Source organism: Nelusetta ayraudi, unplaced genomic scaffold (genome assembly GCF_046127955.1).
Source record: "Nelusetta ayraudi isolate G7.1 ecotype Tasmania unplaced genomic scaffold, CSIRO-AGI_Nayr_v1 ptg000006l, whole genome shotgun sequence".
Classification (NCBI taxonomy): Eukaryota; Metazoa; Chordata; class Actinopteri; order Tetraodontiformes; family Monacanthidae; genus Nelusetta; species Nelusetta ayraudi.
The window spans coordinates 2,386,897-2,402,978 of NW_027466056.1; the positions used below are offsets into that span (position 1 = coordinate 2,386,897).

The window sequence follows — 16,082 nt, forward strand, 5'->3', positions numbered from 1 at the left end:
GGTTATCAGAAAACTTCGATTTCAAATGCTTTTTTGTTCAGCCTTTTATTTAGAAAGTCAGATTACAGGTATGGATTTGTTTTTCACTCTTCAACAAAGTGATGGTTACGTCATCTTATGTGATGTTTTTTTTTTTTTTTTAAGGATGCACTTGCTCTACCTTTTAAATACACTGCTGTAAGCCAGTCTATAAGAGCAACTCACAGTGCTAGGACAGGTACAGTATGAATTAAACTAGGCTTGCTGTTACAGATACAATCACATTTTCAATGAATAGTGTGGTAATATGGGAAAATTGATGATTTTACATCAGCTGTTTGTTTTTGGTGGAAATTATTGGGGCTTAACAAAGCTTTAACAACAACCATGGATGAAACAAAAATATTTTAAAACTGCATATGTCACTTCCAACAGCTGAGAGCTACAACAGTCATGTAATATGTAATATGTCATGTAAGAATCAGGCATCTATTGCTACATTGGAGAATGAAACTGTTGAGGTTTTAGACTGCAGGTTTTAGAATAAAACCTCAACAACAAAGCTGACAAACTAAAACTTTTAGTTTGTCAGCTTGTTTCTTTTGTTTTTAAAAAGCAAATAAAGAGTTTACATTTTTCCAAAAAATAAATACAATACTTCACTAAAACTAATAACAATACAGACATTGAGTTTTATTAATCATATCCAGTCCATCCACTCATTTCATGGCTGCCCTATCTGCCCTCCAAAGCTTTGTCTCTTGCGATGACCTCATCGTTGAATTTGATCATGAGGGTGGTGCCCTTGTGCCAGTGGACGGTGACTTTGGCAGGAAATCCGCTGTTGGTGAGGATCGCCTCCACTATCCCAGCATTGAAGGCTGCACAGTTCAGGGAGCTGTTCTCCCTTGGAATGGAGATGTACGTGTTGACCAGGGGCTCCTTCTCAATGATGTAGTAGGTCTTGTCGTCATCGTTAGCCTGCTCCAGCTTGTCTGCCTCTTTGCCAAACAAGGCTCTCCACACAGACACCTGTAGAGTAAATGAGGCAGAGTCCAATGCTGGGCGTTAGAAGCAAGCTAACAATATTTATATGATGAATTAATTTTAACTAATTTCAGTGCAACTATACCAGGGGTGGGGAAAAAACATTTTGATTTGTGGGCCACAATGGGCCTTAAAAAATTTGACAAAGGGGCCGGTTTGTCATAGGAGAAAAAATATTTATGGGATATGTAGAAAATGTGCTTTAATGTCAATGTCCATATATAAATGAACAAAAGCGCTATAACAAAATGTTTTTGAAGCCCCACGGTATTTAACTCTTTATTGAAATTTCTCTTGAAGCACTGAAAAAAATGATGAAATACAGCTATTCTATAACTTACTTACTATTAATCTAATTTCTTCAAGTTCGGTGGGCCGGATGAGAAAGTATAACTGGCTGCATATGGCCCACGGACTGTTGTTTGCCCATGCCTAAACTATATTGTATGTTGGTGGGAATTAATCGCTGTACTTTGCTTTTATGGCTGAGGTAGTTCATTGCCATTCTCAAACACAACTGTTGTGACCAGATAGGATAGGATCAGGATTGAGTAAATTCATACATTAGATGTTTTGGAGATGAAACCAGAGGCCACACACAGATAATTTGTCCAGAGGAGGTACAGCGAATATATCAGCAAAATGATGCAATGATTGAAAGAAGAGCAAAGCGGATGTTTATTAATTTTAATTAAAATAAATTTAAAAAAAAAAGAAGACGTAAAGTTTGTTGGTGTTAAATAAGAGGATACAGAAATCCAAACAGGGAAGCTTTATATGAAAGACAGACTCGTAATCTCGTAGTGAAATATGTTGTCGGTTGTGTTTCACTGTTTATTGGTGTCTGTGTTAAGAGGGTGTGTGTTCCTGGGAAAGGTGTGTGCGCACGGGTTTGTGGAAGTTGTTGAGAATTATTAAGGGTTGGTTGAGAAAAGGCCTGCTTTCAAGGTTGTCAGAAGCAATAATAAAGCCATCTTATTAACCCAACAACAACGTCTGGTTATTGACGAGCACACCAGCGTTACAGTACAATTTATATTTGCCACTGATAAAAATCGTAAAAATTTCCAAACCCAACAATTAGACAACTCTGGCATTCAAATAATTCACAACCCAGAAATATCTATTTCGTGTCAAGAGTATGAATAACTCATTATGAGTTACTCAGTATTGAAGCCAGGCTGACTAGTGTTCGACCCACCTTGATGAACAGCAGCATATTCAGCAGCTTGGTCTCCCTCTTGCCGTTCTTCTCTCGGAGAACCAGCACATCCAGCAGGCTGGCTCCCACCCGCTGACCCATCTCGGACAGGTGGGCCTGCAGCTCAGTCACCGAGTACACCCGGCTCTGGCAGTACTGCACCATCTCCGAGAAGAGCAGTGCGAAGGCGCTGACACTCACATCGGTTTTGGGTCGGCTCAGAGGTCGGTCCAATATGGCAGACTTGCCTCGCGTGAAGCGAGTCTCCATTACCGTTTGACTGAGGTGGTTCGAAGAGAGGGAGAGTTACCATGAAAGACTTTGAATAAAAGTTGCACTACTTTACACTCCAGGCTAACGGTAATTGACCCGAACGAATGCAATAAACTAACTGACAAAGACCTGCTACCGCGGGATTTTCTCGCTCTGAGGGCGATAATTCTCAACAAAAATCAAAACAAAAGAACACACCAAGAAGAACAATTCGATTCAATGATTTTGTTCGGTTCTGTTTTACCGTTATTTGCTCCTTGATGTGCTTGTTTACTTCCGTTTTTATTCTTCGAATGACGGTGCGCCGGCAGGCTGTACAATGCAAAGTGTAATGCTGCCCCCACTGGATAGGAGTCAGGGCTGGCAACTATTGAGAAAACCTTGGAGTGAGGTGATGTGAGACAAATATATGGTTGGCGGCTCAGACAGGGTTACCACCACACACCACAATATACTTATTTCTGTTGATATTTTTTTTGCACCCCAAGTTTATAATGAGATTTAAAAAAAAAAAAAAAAAAAAAAAAAAATATATATATATACATATATATATATATATATATATATATATATATATATATATACGAAAAACGCATTGTAATGGATGGGAATGGGAGGTGTGGTGTGAGAGCGTGTGAATACCATAGTTTTTGTGATTCTCACACCGATTGTTCTTCAGCAGGGAGGGGGCAGCCTGCTGCTCAGCAACACTACAACACTGTCATTTTTTTTCAAATTCCAGGAGGTGGCAGCCTTCTGCACTCATGGTCTGAGGGGTCTGCTGGAGCCTATCGCAACTGCAATGGGGTGAAGGCAGTCGCCATGTTTATCGCAAGGCCACACAGAAGGACAAACCACCATCCAGTCTCACACTTCGGGACAATGTTTTTGGACTGCCAAATCTCAAATTCTAAGAGACCATGGTGTTTCTAAAAAATAATTGCAGAATAGATACATGCATCATAAGATATGCAAACATCAGTCCTAGGTCTGCTGCTCTTTTTCTTTTGTTTTGTTTTGATTCACAAACTGTATCAATTACAAGAAAGTTCCGACGCAATAATTGCTCATTTGTGATTTGACATTCATTTACGTACATTACGGACTTTGTCACTTGTTTTCTCTCCTATTACACATGCAAACTCACTGTAGGTCAAATCAATATTTAGATCCATGGGAGAACAAACAGTACTATTAGCCAAGAGGACACAAGGTATCACTCCTGCACATACAAAAAACAGCTACAGAAAGCTGAGGTTTTTTAATGGTGCCATTTGTTTCATCATTGACAGCCTGCAGGTTGAGGGTTTTTTTTTTGTTGAGATTTCATTTTGTTTCTTTAGTTTGAAGGTATTAAGGCTTTTTTTGGTACCTCTGAAGTTCCTATTTAAAAGGCAAAAAATAAATAGGATCTGCAACATGGCTTTATTTGGAGCACTGTGTTTTGTTTCCATTTTATCCAACTTCATTACTGTTCATTCAAGGCCACCAGGTAAGTTGTATCATCTAAAATATGTTCAAGGTGCCTCTTTTCTGGTAATATTCTTATTATGTTATCTGTCAAATGTATGGGTCCAGTTCAGTTTAAATATTTTCATTTAAACTTTTTACTTTTTAAAAACACTTCTTATTGAAAACTTTTTTTGAAACAAAAAAAACAAAACAACTTTTTGTAAAGCCAGCTATTGTCACAATTATGGTGTAGCTGCTGAGGAAAGACCCAAAAGAAGTCTGTGGTGGCTTACTAAGATGTGAAGAGGCTGCTTCAAGCTTCCAGTTATACAGTCCCCGTCTGCCACTGCTGTCTTTTAAAGATCATACATGCAAGATTGTATTATTATAGTTATCATTTTGATTAATCTGAATGTAAAATATTAGGGTTTCTAACTAATTCCATAGAAAAGTGTAAAAAGACTTTTAAAAAGAATTTTAAAAATTGTGCAGAATTTTTTTTTTTATTATCACATTGTGTTGTGACAGTTCATTTTTAGTAACCTTTTGTTTTTGTATCCATAGTCGAAATTATTTGAATGTTCATTTTGATATTGAAACAATATCAAAAATAATATATTGTCATTGTTTGTTTGTTAAAACAATGACGATATAAAAACACTGACATTATCACAGAAATGTTCTCCCTGCCGTTAGTTGCCAACCTGAGCTGTTTTCTCTGTCAGCTGTCCACCTGCGAAACATGGAGAGCTTCATCAGGGCTGTGGAGCACGTTGAGAGCTCAAACCCGGGTCTGTCCCCGCTGGCTCTGGTCAGGGCCCTGCGCAGGACCGCGGGCCACGATGACATGATGACTATCCATTTCCTGGGTTCGTCGCACAACCTCAGCGACTCCGAGCTCTTGGAGACGGCCATCCTCAACGCTTCGTCCTTCAGCTTTTTTGACAAGGCCATCTACCACGTTGTTACGGACTACGGGGAAGAGCGAGGGGTGGTCCTCACCCCGGACGGCACCACAGTGGCTCTTGCCCCCTTGCTGCTGGGAATCGAGTGTGGGCTGAACGCCAAGACGGAGGACTCAGCGTCGGCTCTTTGCATTTTCCCTCTCACCTTAGGCAGGTCGCTGGGCCTGTCCTTCCTCAGCCTCCAGGACTTCCCGCCATCTCAACGCCTCGGGCCAAATGGCTGCTGGGACAACGTGGACCGTCCCAGGTCTTTCAAGCTGATCTGGCCTGCCACTCTGGCCACGGATTCTGTCATTAACGGCGCCATGGATGGAGTGGTACTGGGCACGGACCTCAGCAAACTGCCACCGCACCAACAGCCGCGGCCCCTCAGTGAGGTTTTAAAAGGATACTATAGTTTTGTGCTGGATGGGCAGCAGGGACTTGATGCCGCAACCAGCCACATAAGTCCGAGGAGGAGGGAAATCTCCAGAACCATCCTGGAGCCGCTCGATCTTCACAGCCAGGTGATGCAGACGCTGGAATTGGTCTGGCAGCTGGAGAAGACAGAGTGGATTGGCCTGGACACCGGGGTCACGAAGGCAGTGGAAGATGGTTTGCAGGAATTTACGCACAAGTATTGGGGTGAGCTGTTAAATTTTTGAAAAAAAACGATCACAAAGTTGCAAAGATACACTCCTGCTTTTATGTGTAATTACACCTAATTTTCCAAAAATAATTACTTGTGAATGCCAAGTTTTAACATGCTGACCAGCCATGTTTCACAGATTTGGTAATGGCCTGTTGTGCATCACATTACAATTCTAGACTATTGAAATAGCATTGACTGAAATGAGATTTAAAAAAATAAACTGAAAGAAAGAAAGAAAAATCTCCAAGAATCCAAACATTCCAAATTTTAGTCCCTATAGGGTGGGATGAAAAAAGTTAGATCGCATGAAATTCAATGCTGGTGGCTGGTGGCCACAAACAACGATGTGTCTGTGTAGATGAAGTGATGTTTTTTTTTGCCTTTAGGGATACTAACTTTGGAATGTTGGGTTCTGTTTATCGTAGTAGATAGTCCACAGTGATTTTAGTAATGTAATGCCAGCCCTCTCTACCCCTCCTGTCAGACTGCCCTCCTGTCATCCCTCGCTGTCAGTGGGGGGCCAAACCTCACCGTGGAACACCTATCCTCGCTGTCAGTGGGGGGCCAAACCTCACCGTGGAACACCTATCCCGCTATCGCTGCCGCTCCAGTTCCTCTACGTGCACCACACCTACGAGCCGTCCTCACCGTGTCTAAACTTCAAAGCTTGCTCTCGCAACATGAGGTCCATGCAACGCTTCCACCAGGAAGATCGCGGTTGGAGTGACATTGGTTACAGGTAAACCTATACTGTACCTTTAGGGGACACAATACCCTGGGCACAGTAGTTATGCTGGGAATTTGAGTGAGATATGAATACTTACTTGCATGCCATGTATTTAAAATAGAAGACTTCATGCGTCTGGTCTAGCTTAGCCATCAAACAGAGGGGTAAAACAACAAGGTGAAGCGTGAAAAACCATTCATGCATAAAAACGTATAATTCCTCTTTAATCAATTAACAGAAAAGTAATTAACAGCAGTTTTAATTATATGTATATATATATATATATATATATATATATATTTAATTATATGTACCAACGAAGACAGAATGAATGTTTTCACCATCTAGCAGTTTTAATTGTTAGTTTTAGACATTGATTTACACAAGTTTGAGAACTACATTGCCCTTTTCTTCGAACATGCTGTTTTCTACTCCTTTAAAGGTCCAGTGTGTAATATTTGGCTTGATTTATGATTTTTATATTGGTAAAAACTCTAAAAATACTGTCCATAAATTAATTTCAAATAAACCAACAAGGAAGAAGGTGGATGCGGCATCCAGGTTTGAGTGCAAAGGCCACTGTAGCTCACTGGTAAGCTCTGGAGGGGGAGAGTGAAAGTCGCTGAAATCTAAAATCTGACCACTTGAGGTCGCTGTTTCTTCTTCAAACTCTCCAAATATTACAAACTTAACCTTTAAACGCAATGCGCTTCATATACGTTCTGACAAATCTCTCGTTGTATTCAGCTTTGTGGTTGGCTCTGACGGCTACGTCTACGAAGGCAGGGGCTGGAGCTACCTTGGAACACACACCAGGGGCCACAATCACGTCGGCTACGGCGTGTCCATCATTGGCAACTACACTGGCACGGTGCCGTCTCGCCATGCCATGGACCTCGTCCGCCGTCACCTGGCCGAGTGTGCCATACAGAGAGGAGGACTGACCGCCAACTTCACCATCCAAGGCCACAGACAGGTGGTGAACTACACTACCTGCCCTGGAGATGCCTTCTTTTCTGAAATGAGAAGCTGGGAACACTTCAGGGATTAACACTACCTCTGCTTAAGTATAGGACTTTCGTAGGCAGGTGAATATCGCCATATGTTACGATATGTGTCAATGGTGGTAGTTTTTTTTTTTTTTCCTTTCAAAGCTTCATTTGTTCTCTCACTGACAGTAATTATTCATTTATGAGTTTAGTGGTTCTATCGCCATGGAAGGATGTTTATAATTAAGCTCTTGTTATACTACTTTTATTTTATTTCATTGAATTAAATAATATTTTTTGTCCAGTCTCTAAACATCAGTGGGAGATGATATATTTCAGTTCCCCTGCAAAAAAATTCAAACTACCCTCATTTGAGCATTTATGAAAAACAGGGAATGCAAGAACACTGAAAACAGTCAGAATTAAGCATGGAAGAGTGATCACAGTGCTCGGGCATGCAAAGAATGAGGACGAAAGTACACAGTAAACAATAAGGAAGAACACAAGAGAAAGATAAGGGGAAAGGAAGGGTTTGAGAATACGTTTGAAGGCTATCTTCAGCATAGAAGCTGCAAAGCAACCCTGTAACTGAGACATGTTTGCTTTGCAAAATAACTAATACATTCATTAGCCAGTAATCAAACCGCCTACAGACGCAACATGTTGCCACTATCTTGGACCTTAACCTAGCTGAGCCTTTTGTCAACAGGGCTGTGTTTACTCTGCAGTTTACTGCATCGTCCAACGATCATGATGGGAAAACAGGAGAAGTTTTGGCTCAGGCTTCAAGTCTCGAATTCAGATAAATGACAAATTCTATGGCTAATAATGATAAAAAATAATAATGAAAAAACTACGACCAATTCCATAATACAATACATTAACGAATAATATAATAAATATCATAATAACAATGTGATATGTGATGTATGTTTTGGTATGATACAAAGTTAAGTAATCCCGTATACACCCTACATAGTACATAGTATAGCAAACAGATTAAACGATGTTAATACTGCCAAGCAATCAGTTAAAATTGATGAGGCCCATTCACAGAGGACCACACTGTAAAATGTTAATCTCAACATCACCATCTACAGGGTTTTTACTGTAATTACAGGGCAAAACAATGTGCTTGAGCACAAGCTACTGCTCCTGTTTGTGTGTATGTGTGTGTGCACGCGTGTTAAGTATTTGTGTTATGCACATTTTTTTTTTTTTTTTAATAAGTAAGAAAACAGCGCAACAGGTAAGCAACCATTAAGCTGTGTTTTAAAATTATATACGTAGACATAAATCTTAAATGTTAAACATTTAATAAGAGGCTGAAAATCACAGGATATGTTCTGTCCTGAAATGTATTGGGTTGTGCGCAGACCTTGCCACATCCAATTTACCGCATTCAATATCAAAATCAAGGAGCGTTATGTGGGGACATGTCACCCAAAACGGGGGCTGTCCTCTAAAATCGAGGATGTCTTGGTCACCCTGGCTAGCTTGGAGGGAAAAGTTAAGCTAGTAGTTGGCTGCTATGGCATTATATGTTTGGTGATAGCCTAATGAACATAATTGTTCACGAAACGCTCGAAATACCTTTCCCAAATAACTTACACACAAGGGATCAGCAGATGTTATTTCAAGCTTAAGGGCATAAATCCTCAAAATCACATACCTGAATAGGGGAAATAAAAGGATAAAATTACGTCGAAGTTTATTTAATAACTAACCATGAAAATAATGAATGAATTTATAGCATGAAAAGGAAAGGAAATTTAGAGACAATTTTCGCCATACTTTGTCCAAGACCAAATGGTAGGACAAATCAATCAGCCTCTGAGCTCTGATTTACATCTAAACATCTAAACTAGGACTGTCAGCGTTAACGCGTTATTCATTCATTCATCTTCTATACCCGCTTATTCCTATTCAGGGTCACGGGGGTCTGCTGGAGCCCCTCCCAGCTGTCTTAGGGTGGGGCTTAGGGTGAAGGCAGGGTTCACCCAGTTCATCGCAGGGGACACAAACAAAGACAAACAACCACTCACACTAACATGCATGGTCCTGTGGGAGGAAGCCGAAGAACCCGGAGAGAACCCACGCACAGGGAGAACATGCAAACTCCACACAGAAAGGTCCCAGGTCCGGGCCCCGGAATCGAACCCACGGACTTCTTGCTGTGAGGCGGCAGTGCTAACCACTGCGCCACCGTGTCGCCCTACTCGTCATTTTCAAAATAAAAGCAATTTTAAAAAAAATACAGCAATTGACAAATGCGATCATATTTGTTTCTGTTTATTTTGTATATAGTATCAGAGTGTGAGAGAAATGAAAACAAACAAACACACACACACACACACATACACACACACACACACACACACACACACACACGAAAGAGCAACATAGAATCAGAATCAGAACACGTTTATTGCCAAGTAGGTGTAGCACTTACAAGGAATTTGTTGTGGTGTGGATGGTACTTTAGAGGACAGCAGAACAAAAAAAAAGAGGACAGTAACTATACTAAAAATATTTAAAAAATATACAGAAGGAAGTCAGCTATACAGTATGTACACTTCGGATAAGTTACAATTGGAATTTACAAAATTAACAATGAACAACAAGTATGTAGTGCAAGAGTGAGTGCAGGGTAGAGAGTTGATGGAGTGCATATTGTCTATGGGTGGAGGGGTGGGGGGACCCGAGAACTGTTAATCAGAGCAGTTGCGGATGGAAAGAAGCTGTTCTTGTGGCGGGAGGTTCTGGTCCTGATAGACCTCAGCCTTCTGCCAGAGCGAAGGGGCACAAACAGTCCATGAGCTGGATGGGAGGGATCTGCTATTATCCTGCCTGCGCGTCTCACTGTCCGGGAGGTGTACAGGTCATGTAGGAGTAGTGGGAGCGCAGTCGTGAATTAACTATGAAGATTCTGCGTTTGATCACAATTTTTTTTTTTTAATTGTCTGACAGCCCTAATGTAAACATAACATTATGATATCTGAACCGTATTTGCTGCTCTTCTGCTGACTCATTAATAGGTGAACCTGCTGCACTTTGAACCCAATAAATGACTGCCTTATCAAAAACAAAAATAAAATCCGTAATGCAAGGCAGCCTAGTCAGTCTTTATGCTGACACTTGCTTTTAGCAGAAAAAGAGCCTTGGTACAGCAAGCAAGCATGTCAGGGTGCAACATTACACATTATGTAATCACCCCAATAAAACCAAAAGGAAAAGCAGCAGTATGAGTACATTTTGCACCCTCTCAACAAGGAGCCCACCAACAGCTTGAGAGCGTGCAGCCAACGATCAACAGAATCATTGGACAAAAAAAGGACAAAAAAACGAATCATTGCTTAATTCAAATAGTGTTTTTTTTTTGTTTTTGTTTTTTAAGATGTGGATTTTCAAATCCAAAATGAGGCATCTTGGCAGAAGAAAAAAGTAGGGCCTCAATGCAATATCACAAGCAGATCCATACTCTGGCTTCCACCGATATGTGACTTTTGAAGTCTCCAAAAGAGACTCAACTTTTCACTGTGTGGTTTGTTCTTGTTTTGGGTTTGTTTTATTATGTTTGCTTGAATTCATGAGGTTTATGTGAGTTTACAGACTGAGAACCATCAGAGGGGCCTAGCAGAACTCTGTAGAACCGTCCTGAACTGATGCTAACACATCTGACCTATGGAACAGGTTGACACTGAATCAAAAGAATGATCAGTAATTATAAATTTAAAAAAATGAGGAGGTAAGACCCAAAATGCAGACAACACCAGGTTGCAGAATAAAAAATCGATGAAAATTTGACGGTGAGACACAGGTGACAAATTCAAGGGGCAACAAAAAAGGCAGGAAATTAGAAACAGGATGTAATTCAAAGAGATATACAAGGAGACACGGCTATAGAAAATAAAACAGGAAACACAGAAAAACAGACCATTACAATTTTTGTGGTCTCCTTTTTTTGTTTGTTGAAATGATTTAGTTTATTCGAATACAAATACTCTTACTCTCACCACACTGACAAAAAACAAACACGGCCTGTCATCAGAGTCCACTGGAGGAAGAAAAAGTTCTTTTACAACGTGGCTTTATTTTTGCAGGTATTTGCTGTTGTTTATTTGTGTGAAATTGTTTCTTTTCAGCTGTGTTTCATGTGTTTGCAATCTGTTTTCAAAGCATTATCTACCACCATCCTTTTATGCTCCTGAACACACAGCATATCTGTAAAATCTGGATTATTTATCTACGAACCATCCAAAATTTTATCCAGATACTTTTTGCTCTCGTCCTGTTGTTTGTACCTTGTACAATTTATGTGGCTGTAAAGAATTAAACATAAACTTTGAGCCATTGTCACATGTCACATAACGAAAAACTTTTTCGTTATGTGTGTACATGTGCAGGTGCGTCAAAAGGAAACTGAAATCTTTGCAACAGTCAGGTATAAATACCAGCCTGGCTGTGTTCTGATAGCAGCAAGTTTTCTGTGTGTTGTCACCAACGAGCAAACAGAGTCACCAGTGCAGCGTCATCTTCACAGACAGCAAAGATGAGTAAGTGCATTTTATTATTATACTCATATATTGTATATTATTATGTTATATCTCATTAGTTTTAAGTCAAACAAGACAGTAGTTTGTCAATTCACCAACCACCACTATCCTTGTCACAACTAACGTCTGCTTTGACAGTAGGAATACAAACTGAAATGACTTTTTGGACAGATTCCTAAAAGCTTCACAACTAATAACAGACTTCTTTTTCTTATTTCATTTATTTGATCTTAATTATCTTACGTCAAAGTCACAAAAAACAACGCAGACAACAAGAAAACACAATATAAAAGGGATCTTTCTTTTGTGTCAGTTGTGAAGGTTATTGGACTCAGATGGCACAGGTTGCATTTATAGCCATAGTGTTGATTATCAGCCAGACGGCTGAACCGTTACCTGACATCCTGTGTGTCCGTTTCCTGAAAACGCCCTGCTCCGCTGCTCCACTTCCATTTTGTTTTTAGTCCGTTCAGACATTGTTTGATCACAACCAAGAGTAATGCAGGGGGTGGGTGACGGTGTTTGGAATGAAGCCAGATGTGTGTCTATGTTGTACTGGATAAAAATCTAAAATTTTAAACTAGGTATCTCTCACGTGGAAACGACTGGTGCTTCAGCGACCACCGCCCAGCAAGACGGATTAGGATACTCAGGTACTGTTACTCAGGTACTGTTGCAGATGAAAGGTGATTGCATACACATGTGTTAATGCTGCAGAATCTTTGTGTGTTTGATTTCTCTCTGAAGGTGTGAAAGCTTCACAAAAAATGGCAGAGACTGATGCAGGTAGAGTGGAGCAGTACAGGTCTGACATCAACAGAGCTGCACAGAAACATGGAGTGGATCCAGCCGTGGTTGCCGGAATCATGTCCAGAGAGTCCAGGGGTGGAAATGCACTTGACAATGGTTGGGGAGACGGAGGCAAAGCCTGGGGCGTCATGCAGGTTGGAACAAATACTGCTGTTCAAACCACATCTTTCTAGAGTGCATCACATTTTAATTTCAAGGGCAGACCTGGGCAAAGTACGTTGTGGTTGTTTTTAAGGTGCCTTATAAAACAAGTTGAGCTGAGTTGAGTTGAGTTGAGGTAAGGAAAGGAAAGGTTTTGCCATGCAATCTGTTTGTACACTCCTCAGTCGTTATCATATGCTGTAGTCTTATTGCCTTATCTGGAGTGTCTCGGTCACAACACTCCAGATAAGTGTTATGACCCCCAAATCCCCCCTGGACGAAACTTTCCTGGGAGTTTAGAGCGATCTCGCACCAGCAGCGCCCCCCACACACACCCCACCCCCCACCCTCCCATTGTGGCCCCTCGCAAAGAATAATTGCCCATTCCTGTTTAAGGGTGTTTATGTCATTTCTGCAGGTTGACGTGACTCCAAATGGAGGCAACCACAAAAAAACTGGTGCCTGGAACAGCTACGAACACATCGACCAGGCCACTGGGATCTTGGCTGGCTTTGTTGATAAAGTTGGAACAAAGTTTCCTAACTGGTCTGAGGAGCAGAAACTGAAAGGTTTGTCAGCAGAACAACGTGACCTGACTGTCCGCTCTACGCTTTGCTTTAATGATTTGCCTTTACAGGAGGGATTGCAGCCTACAACATGGGAGATAGATCAGTCGATTCCTACGCACAAGTGGATGCCAAGACCACCGGCAGGGATTACGCCAATGATGTTGTTGCCAGAGCTCAGTGGTACGAAGCGAATCGGGGATTTTAACCAGTGAAGTCTCCAAATGAGACGTCAATAAATCAAAGGAAGCATTCCGCCATGTTTGTCGTCTCTCACCTTTTCATTGACTGAAATCAATAAATAATAATAAAGATAATAAACTGAAGCAGCCTCTCACCCTTGTTGATTGTATCCAGGTAAATTGTCAGTTCATTAACTCAAATATTTAATATTTGTTTTAAGGAAGAAAGACCTGACTTGAGTTGAATTCAGTCAGATTCAAATAGTTTCAAATGTATTTTATCTCGTTAAGCAAAAGTATTTTTTGTGCTGCTGACAAACAAACTCCAAACAAACTAAAAACAGTGTCACACTCAATGCCGACCTACCTGCTGTGGGTGTATGCATTTTTGTTACATGTCAGTTCAGAGTTGACTGGTTCAGCCTCAGATTATGCTCATATTACCCAAATATTTCAGTGCTGTAGTATGAGCCTGCATACAATATAGTTCTTACACAGGCAAAAGTAACATACAGGGCCATGCATCCTTACCATCTACATGTTCATATGTGGCCAAAGATCAACAATAACACAACCTTCACTGAGCTGTCAGCCTTTTACAAATTCATCTTTGTCCTTCACATGAGAAATCAGGTTCAATTCAGTGGAGAACTGTGTGTTCTTCATGTGTGAAACCTTCATGCTGAGAGAGGAACAAGTGGTTGTATTGCTGCTGCCTTCACAGACCAGCTGCTCTGGCCTCCATCTCCAAGTCCTGCTTCTTCCACTGAGCATTCAGCTCCACCAGTGGCTTCTACGGGTGTCTCTCCCAGTCACCACAGCAGCGTGTACGGAGAACCAGTCCGCCAGCCACCAGGCTCAACTGCGGTCAAAGGTCGTGCCACGGCCACAGACAGTGTGCAACACTGTGTTGGAGTGTTGACTTGGAGCAGAACTGGTGTGTGTGTGTGTGTGTGTGTGTGTGTGTGTAGCTTGCAGGTAGAGGAGTGCGGAGCCTGTGTGTCACTCGTCTCCACTTGTTGTCGTTCTGTCAGCCACCACTAGGTGGAACTCTCCTCTTCATTATCCGTCTCATCCTTTCCAGCTGTAGAGAGAAGTAGAGACAGCAGGAGTGACTCACAGTCCTTGAACACATCATCACAGAGACGTTGACTGTTGAAGGAGATGATGGAATGACTGGTGAGAAGACCCAGACTCTCAGTCACGTGTTAATTGTGGAACATATGAAGGTCATGTGACTGCAAAGTGTTGGGCTGATACTGAGGCCTGATGAAGATGAACTGATCAATAATTTAGTCTTGAACTGAGAGAAGAAGCAGTTTGGCAGTAGATGTTGGATGAATGAGGAGCAGCTGGTCGTCACCATCCTCCTCTCACACTGTGACTCGAAACACTGGACCTCTGCTGTGTGGTGAACTGGGTTTGGTGCTGGAACTATCATCCACTGGTTCCAAACCAGTACTGCCCTCACACTCTCCAGTTGATAGTCTCTGCTGTGGACAAGATCCATCAGCGGCTTCACTGATGACTCCTTCAGGTTGTTCTCACTCAGGTCCAGCTCTCTGAGGTGGAAGGGGTTGGACTTCAGAGCTGACAGCAGCCAATCACAGCTCATCTCTGACAAACTGCAGCTCGTCAACCTGAATAAAGAATAAATGATGGAGAGATGGAGAGCACCTTCAAACTCAGTTTCATACATTTCAAATACAAACCAGTGTCTGTAAATTGAATTTCCAACACTAGTGAAGTGAAAATCATGACAACAATAACAAGAGTGATAGAGGTTGTAGAGTGAAGAGGGTGAACTGACCTCAGAGTCTCCAGTTTACAGTCTGGACTCTGCAGAAAACCACCCAGCACCTTCACTCCTGAATCCTGCAGCTCGTTCAGACTCAGCTCCAGGTGTCTGAGGTGGGAGGGGCTGGACTTCAGAGCCGAGAACAGCCAATCACAGCTGAGCTCTGACAAACTGCACAAAGTCAACCTGAATAAAGAATAAATGATGGTGAGTTTATAATGATGGGGTGTTTTTCCAGGGTGTCATTGCTCTGAAAATCAAACTAAGAGAGAGGGCGAGAGAGTCAGCACTGCAATCCGAAAATCTGTGGCCGACAAGGGCCAAACACAATGCAACCGCTCAAAGCGCCGTAGTTGGCCAAAACAGCTGCAAACACTGAAACGATGCAAAGTCACAAACACAGTACAAAGATCACAAAAAAAAGTACAAAAAGAGGATTGTGGTGCAAACGCAAATAATGCGCTGCAGGACATGAAAACATTTACTTAATCCATAAATGCGCTGTAAACAGGGAAGCGATGCACAACACAACCGATGCAAACCAAGAAAACGCATGCAACGAAAAAACGCTGCATAAACCAGTCCCAAAAAAGGCCAAAAATGATTTCCCGTGAAATGTCTCATCTGATTGCTAGTAGAGCTCCCAGGCTTTCCAATGACACCTCATATGTCAAATTTTACTGTATAGAATTTGAAATAATCATTAACAAAGATGAGAAATACAGTAATGTGAATGACAAGGTTGCCTACTTTGAAGTCCCCCCA

General features: G+C 41.5%; 4 protein-coding genes and 1 long non-coding RNA gene across 6 annotated transcripts in view; 2 read left to right on the forward strand and 3 right to left on the reverse strand.

Moving 5' to 3' along the window:
* The window catches only part of stat1a (signal transducer and activator of transcription 1a), a 106,764-nt gene that overhangs the window by 35,907 nt on the left and 54,775 nt on the right, over nt 1-16,082 (reverse strand). The window lies entirely within an intron of this gene.
* trappc5 (trafficking protein particle complex subunit 5) lies at nt 16-2,810 on the reverse strand. The gene is made up of 2 exons (XM_076014274.1): nt 2,228-2,810; nt 16-1,011 (listed from the first exon to the last, which is right to left on the reverse strand). Exons 1-2 carry the CDS (start codon nt 2,495-2,497, stop codon nt 715-717), a joined length of 567 nt encoding a protein of 188 aa, XP_075870389.1. The 5' UTR covers nt 2,498-2,810; the 3' UTR covers nt 16-714.
* LOC142880394 (N-acetylmuramoyl-L-alanine amidase-like) lies at nt 3,719-7,535 on the forward strand. The gene is made up of 5 exons (XM_076014288.1): nt 3,719-3,992; nt 4,678-5,541; nt 6,033-6,074; nt 6,119-6,287; nt 7,023-7,535. Exons 1-5 carry the CDS (start codon nt 3,920-3,922, stop codon nt 7,324-7,326), a joined length of 1,452 nt encoding a protein of 483 aa, XP_075870403.1. The 5' UTR covers nt 3,719-3,919; the 3' UTR covers nt 7,327-7,535.
* Nucleotides 5,939-6,697, reverse strand: LOC142880401 (uncharacterized). The gene is made up of 3 exons (XR_012925430.1): nt 6,617-6,697; nt 6,119-6,415; nt 5,939-6,074 (listed from the first exon to the last, which is right to left on the reverse strand). It is a non-coding gene; the product is annotated as an uncharacterized LOC142880401 (long non-coding RNA).
* On the forward strand, nt 11,689-13,663 carry LOC142880403 (lysozyme g-like). The gene is made up of 5 exons (XM_076014310.1): nt 11,689-11,820; nt 12,405-12,473; nt 12,568-12,764; nt 13,190-13,340; nt 13,409-13,663. Exons 1-5 carry the CDS (start codon nt 11,817-11,819, stop codon nt 13,543-13,545), a joined length of 558 nt encoding a protein of 185 aa, XP_075870425.1. The 5' UTR covers nt 11,689-11,816; the 3' UTR covers nt 13,546-13,663.

Coding starts and splice junctions, on each gene's coding strand:
- trappc5 (XM_076014274.1), bottom strand. CDS start 2,497: ATGGAGACTCGCTTCACGCGAGGCAAGTCTGCCATATTGGACCGACCT. Junction 1,012..2,227: donor ATATGCTGCTGTTCATCAAG/GTGGGTCGAACA, acceptor TTTACTCTACAG/GTGTCTGTGTGGAGAGCCTT.
- LOC142880394 (XM_076014288.1), top strand. CDS start 3,920: ATGGCTTTATTTGGAGCACTGTGTTTTGTTTCCATTTTATCCAACTTC. Junction 3,993..4,677: donor TGTTCATTCAAGGCCACCAG/GTAAGTTGTATC, acceptor TTTCTCTGTCAG/CTGTCCACCTGCGAAACATG. Junction 6,288..7,022: donor TGGAGTGACATTGGTTACAG/GTAAACCTATAC, acceptor CGTTGTATTCAG/CTTTGTGGTTGGCTCTGACG.
- LOC142880403 (XM_076014310.1), top strand. Junction 12,765..13,189: donor AAGCCTGGGGCGTCATGCAG/GTTGGAACAAAT, acceptor TCATTTCTGCAG/GTTGACGTGACTCCAAATGG. Junction 13,341..13,408: donor TGAGGAGCAGAAACTGAAAG/GTTTGTCAGCAG, acceptor TTGCCTTTACAG/GAGGGATTGCAGCCTACAAC.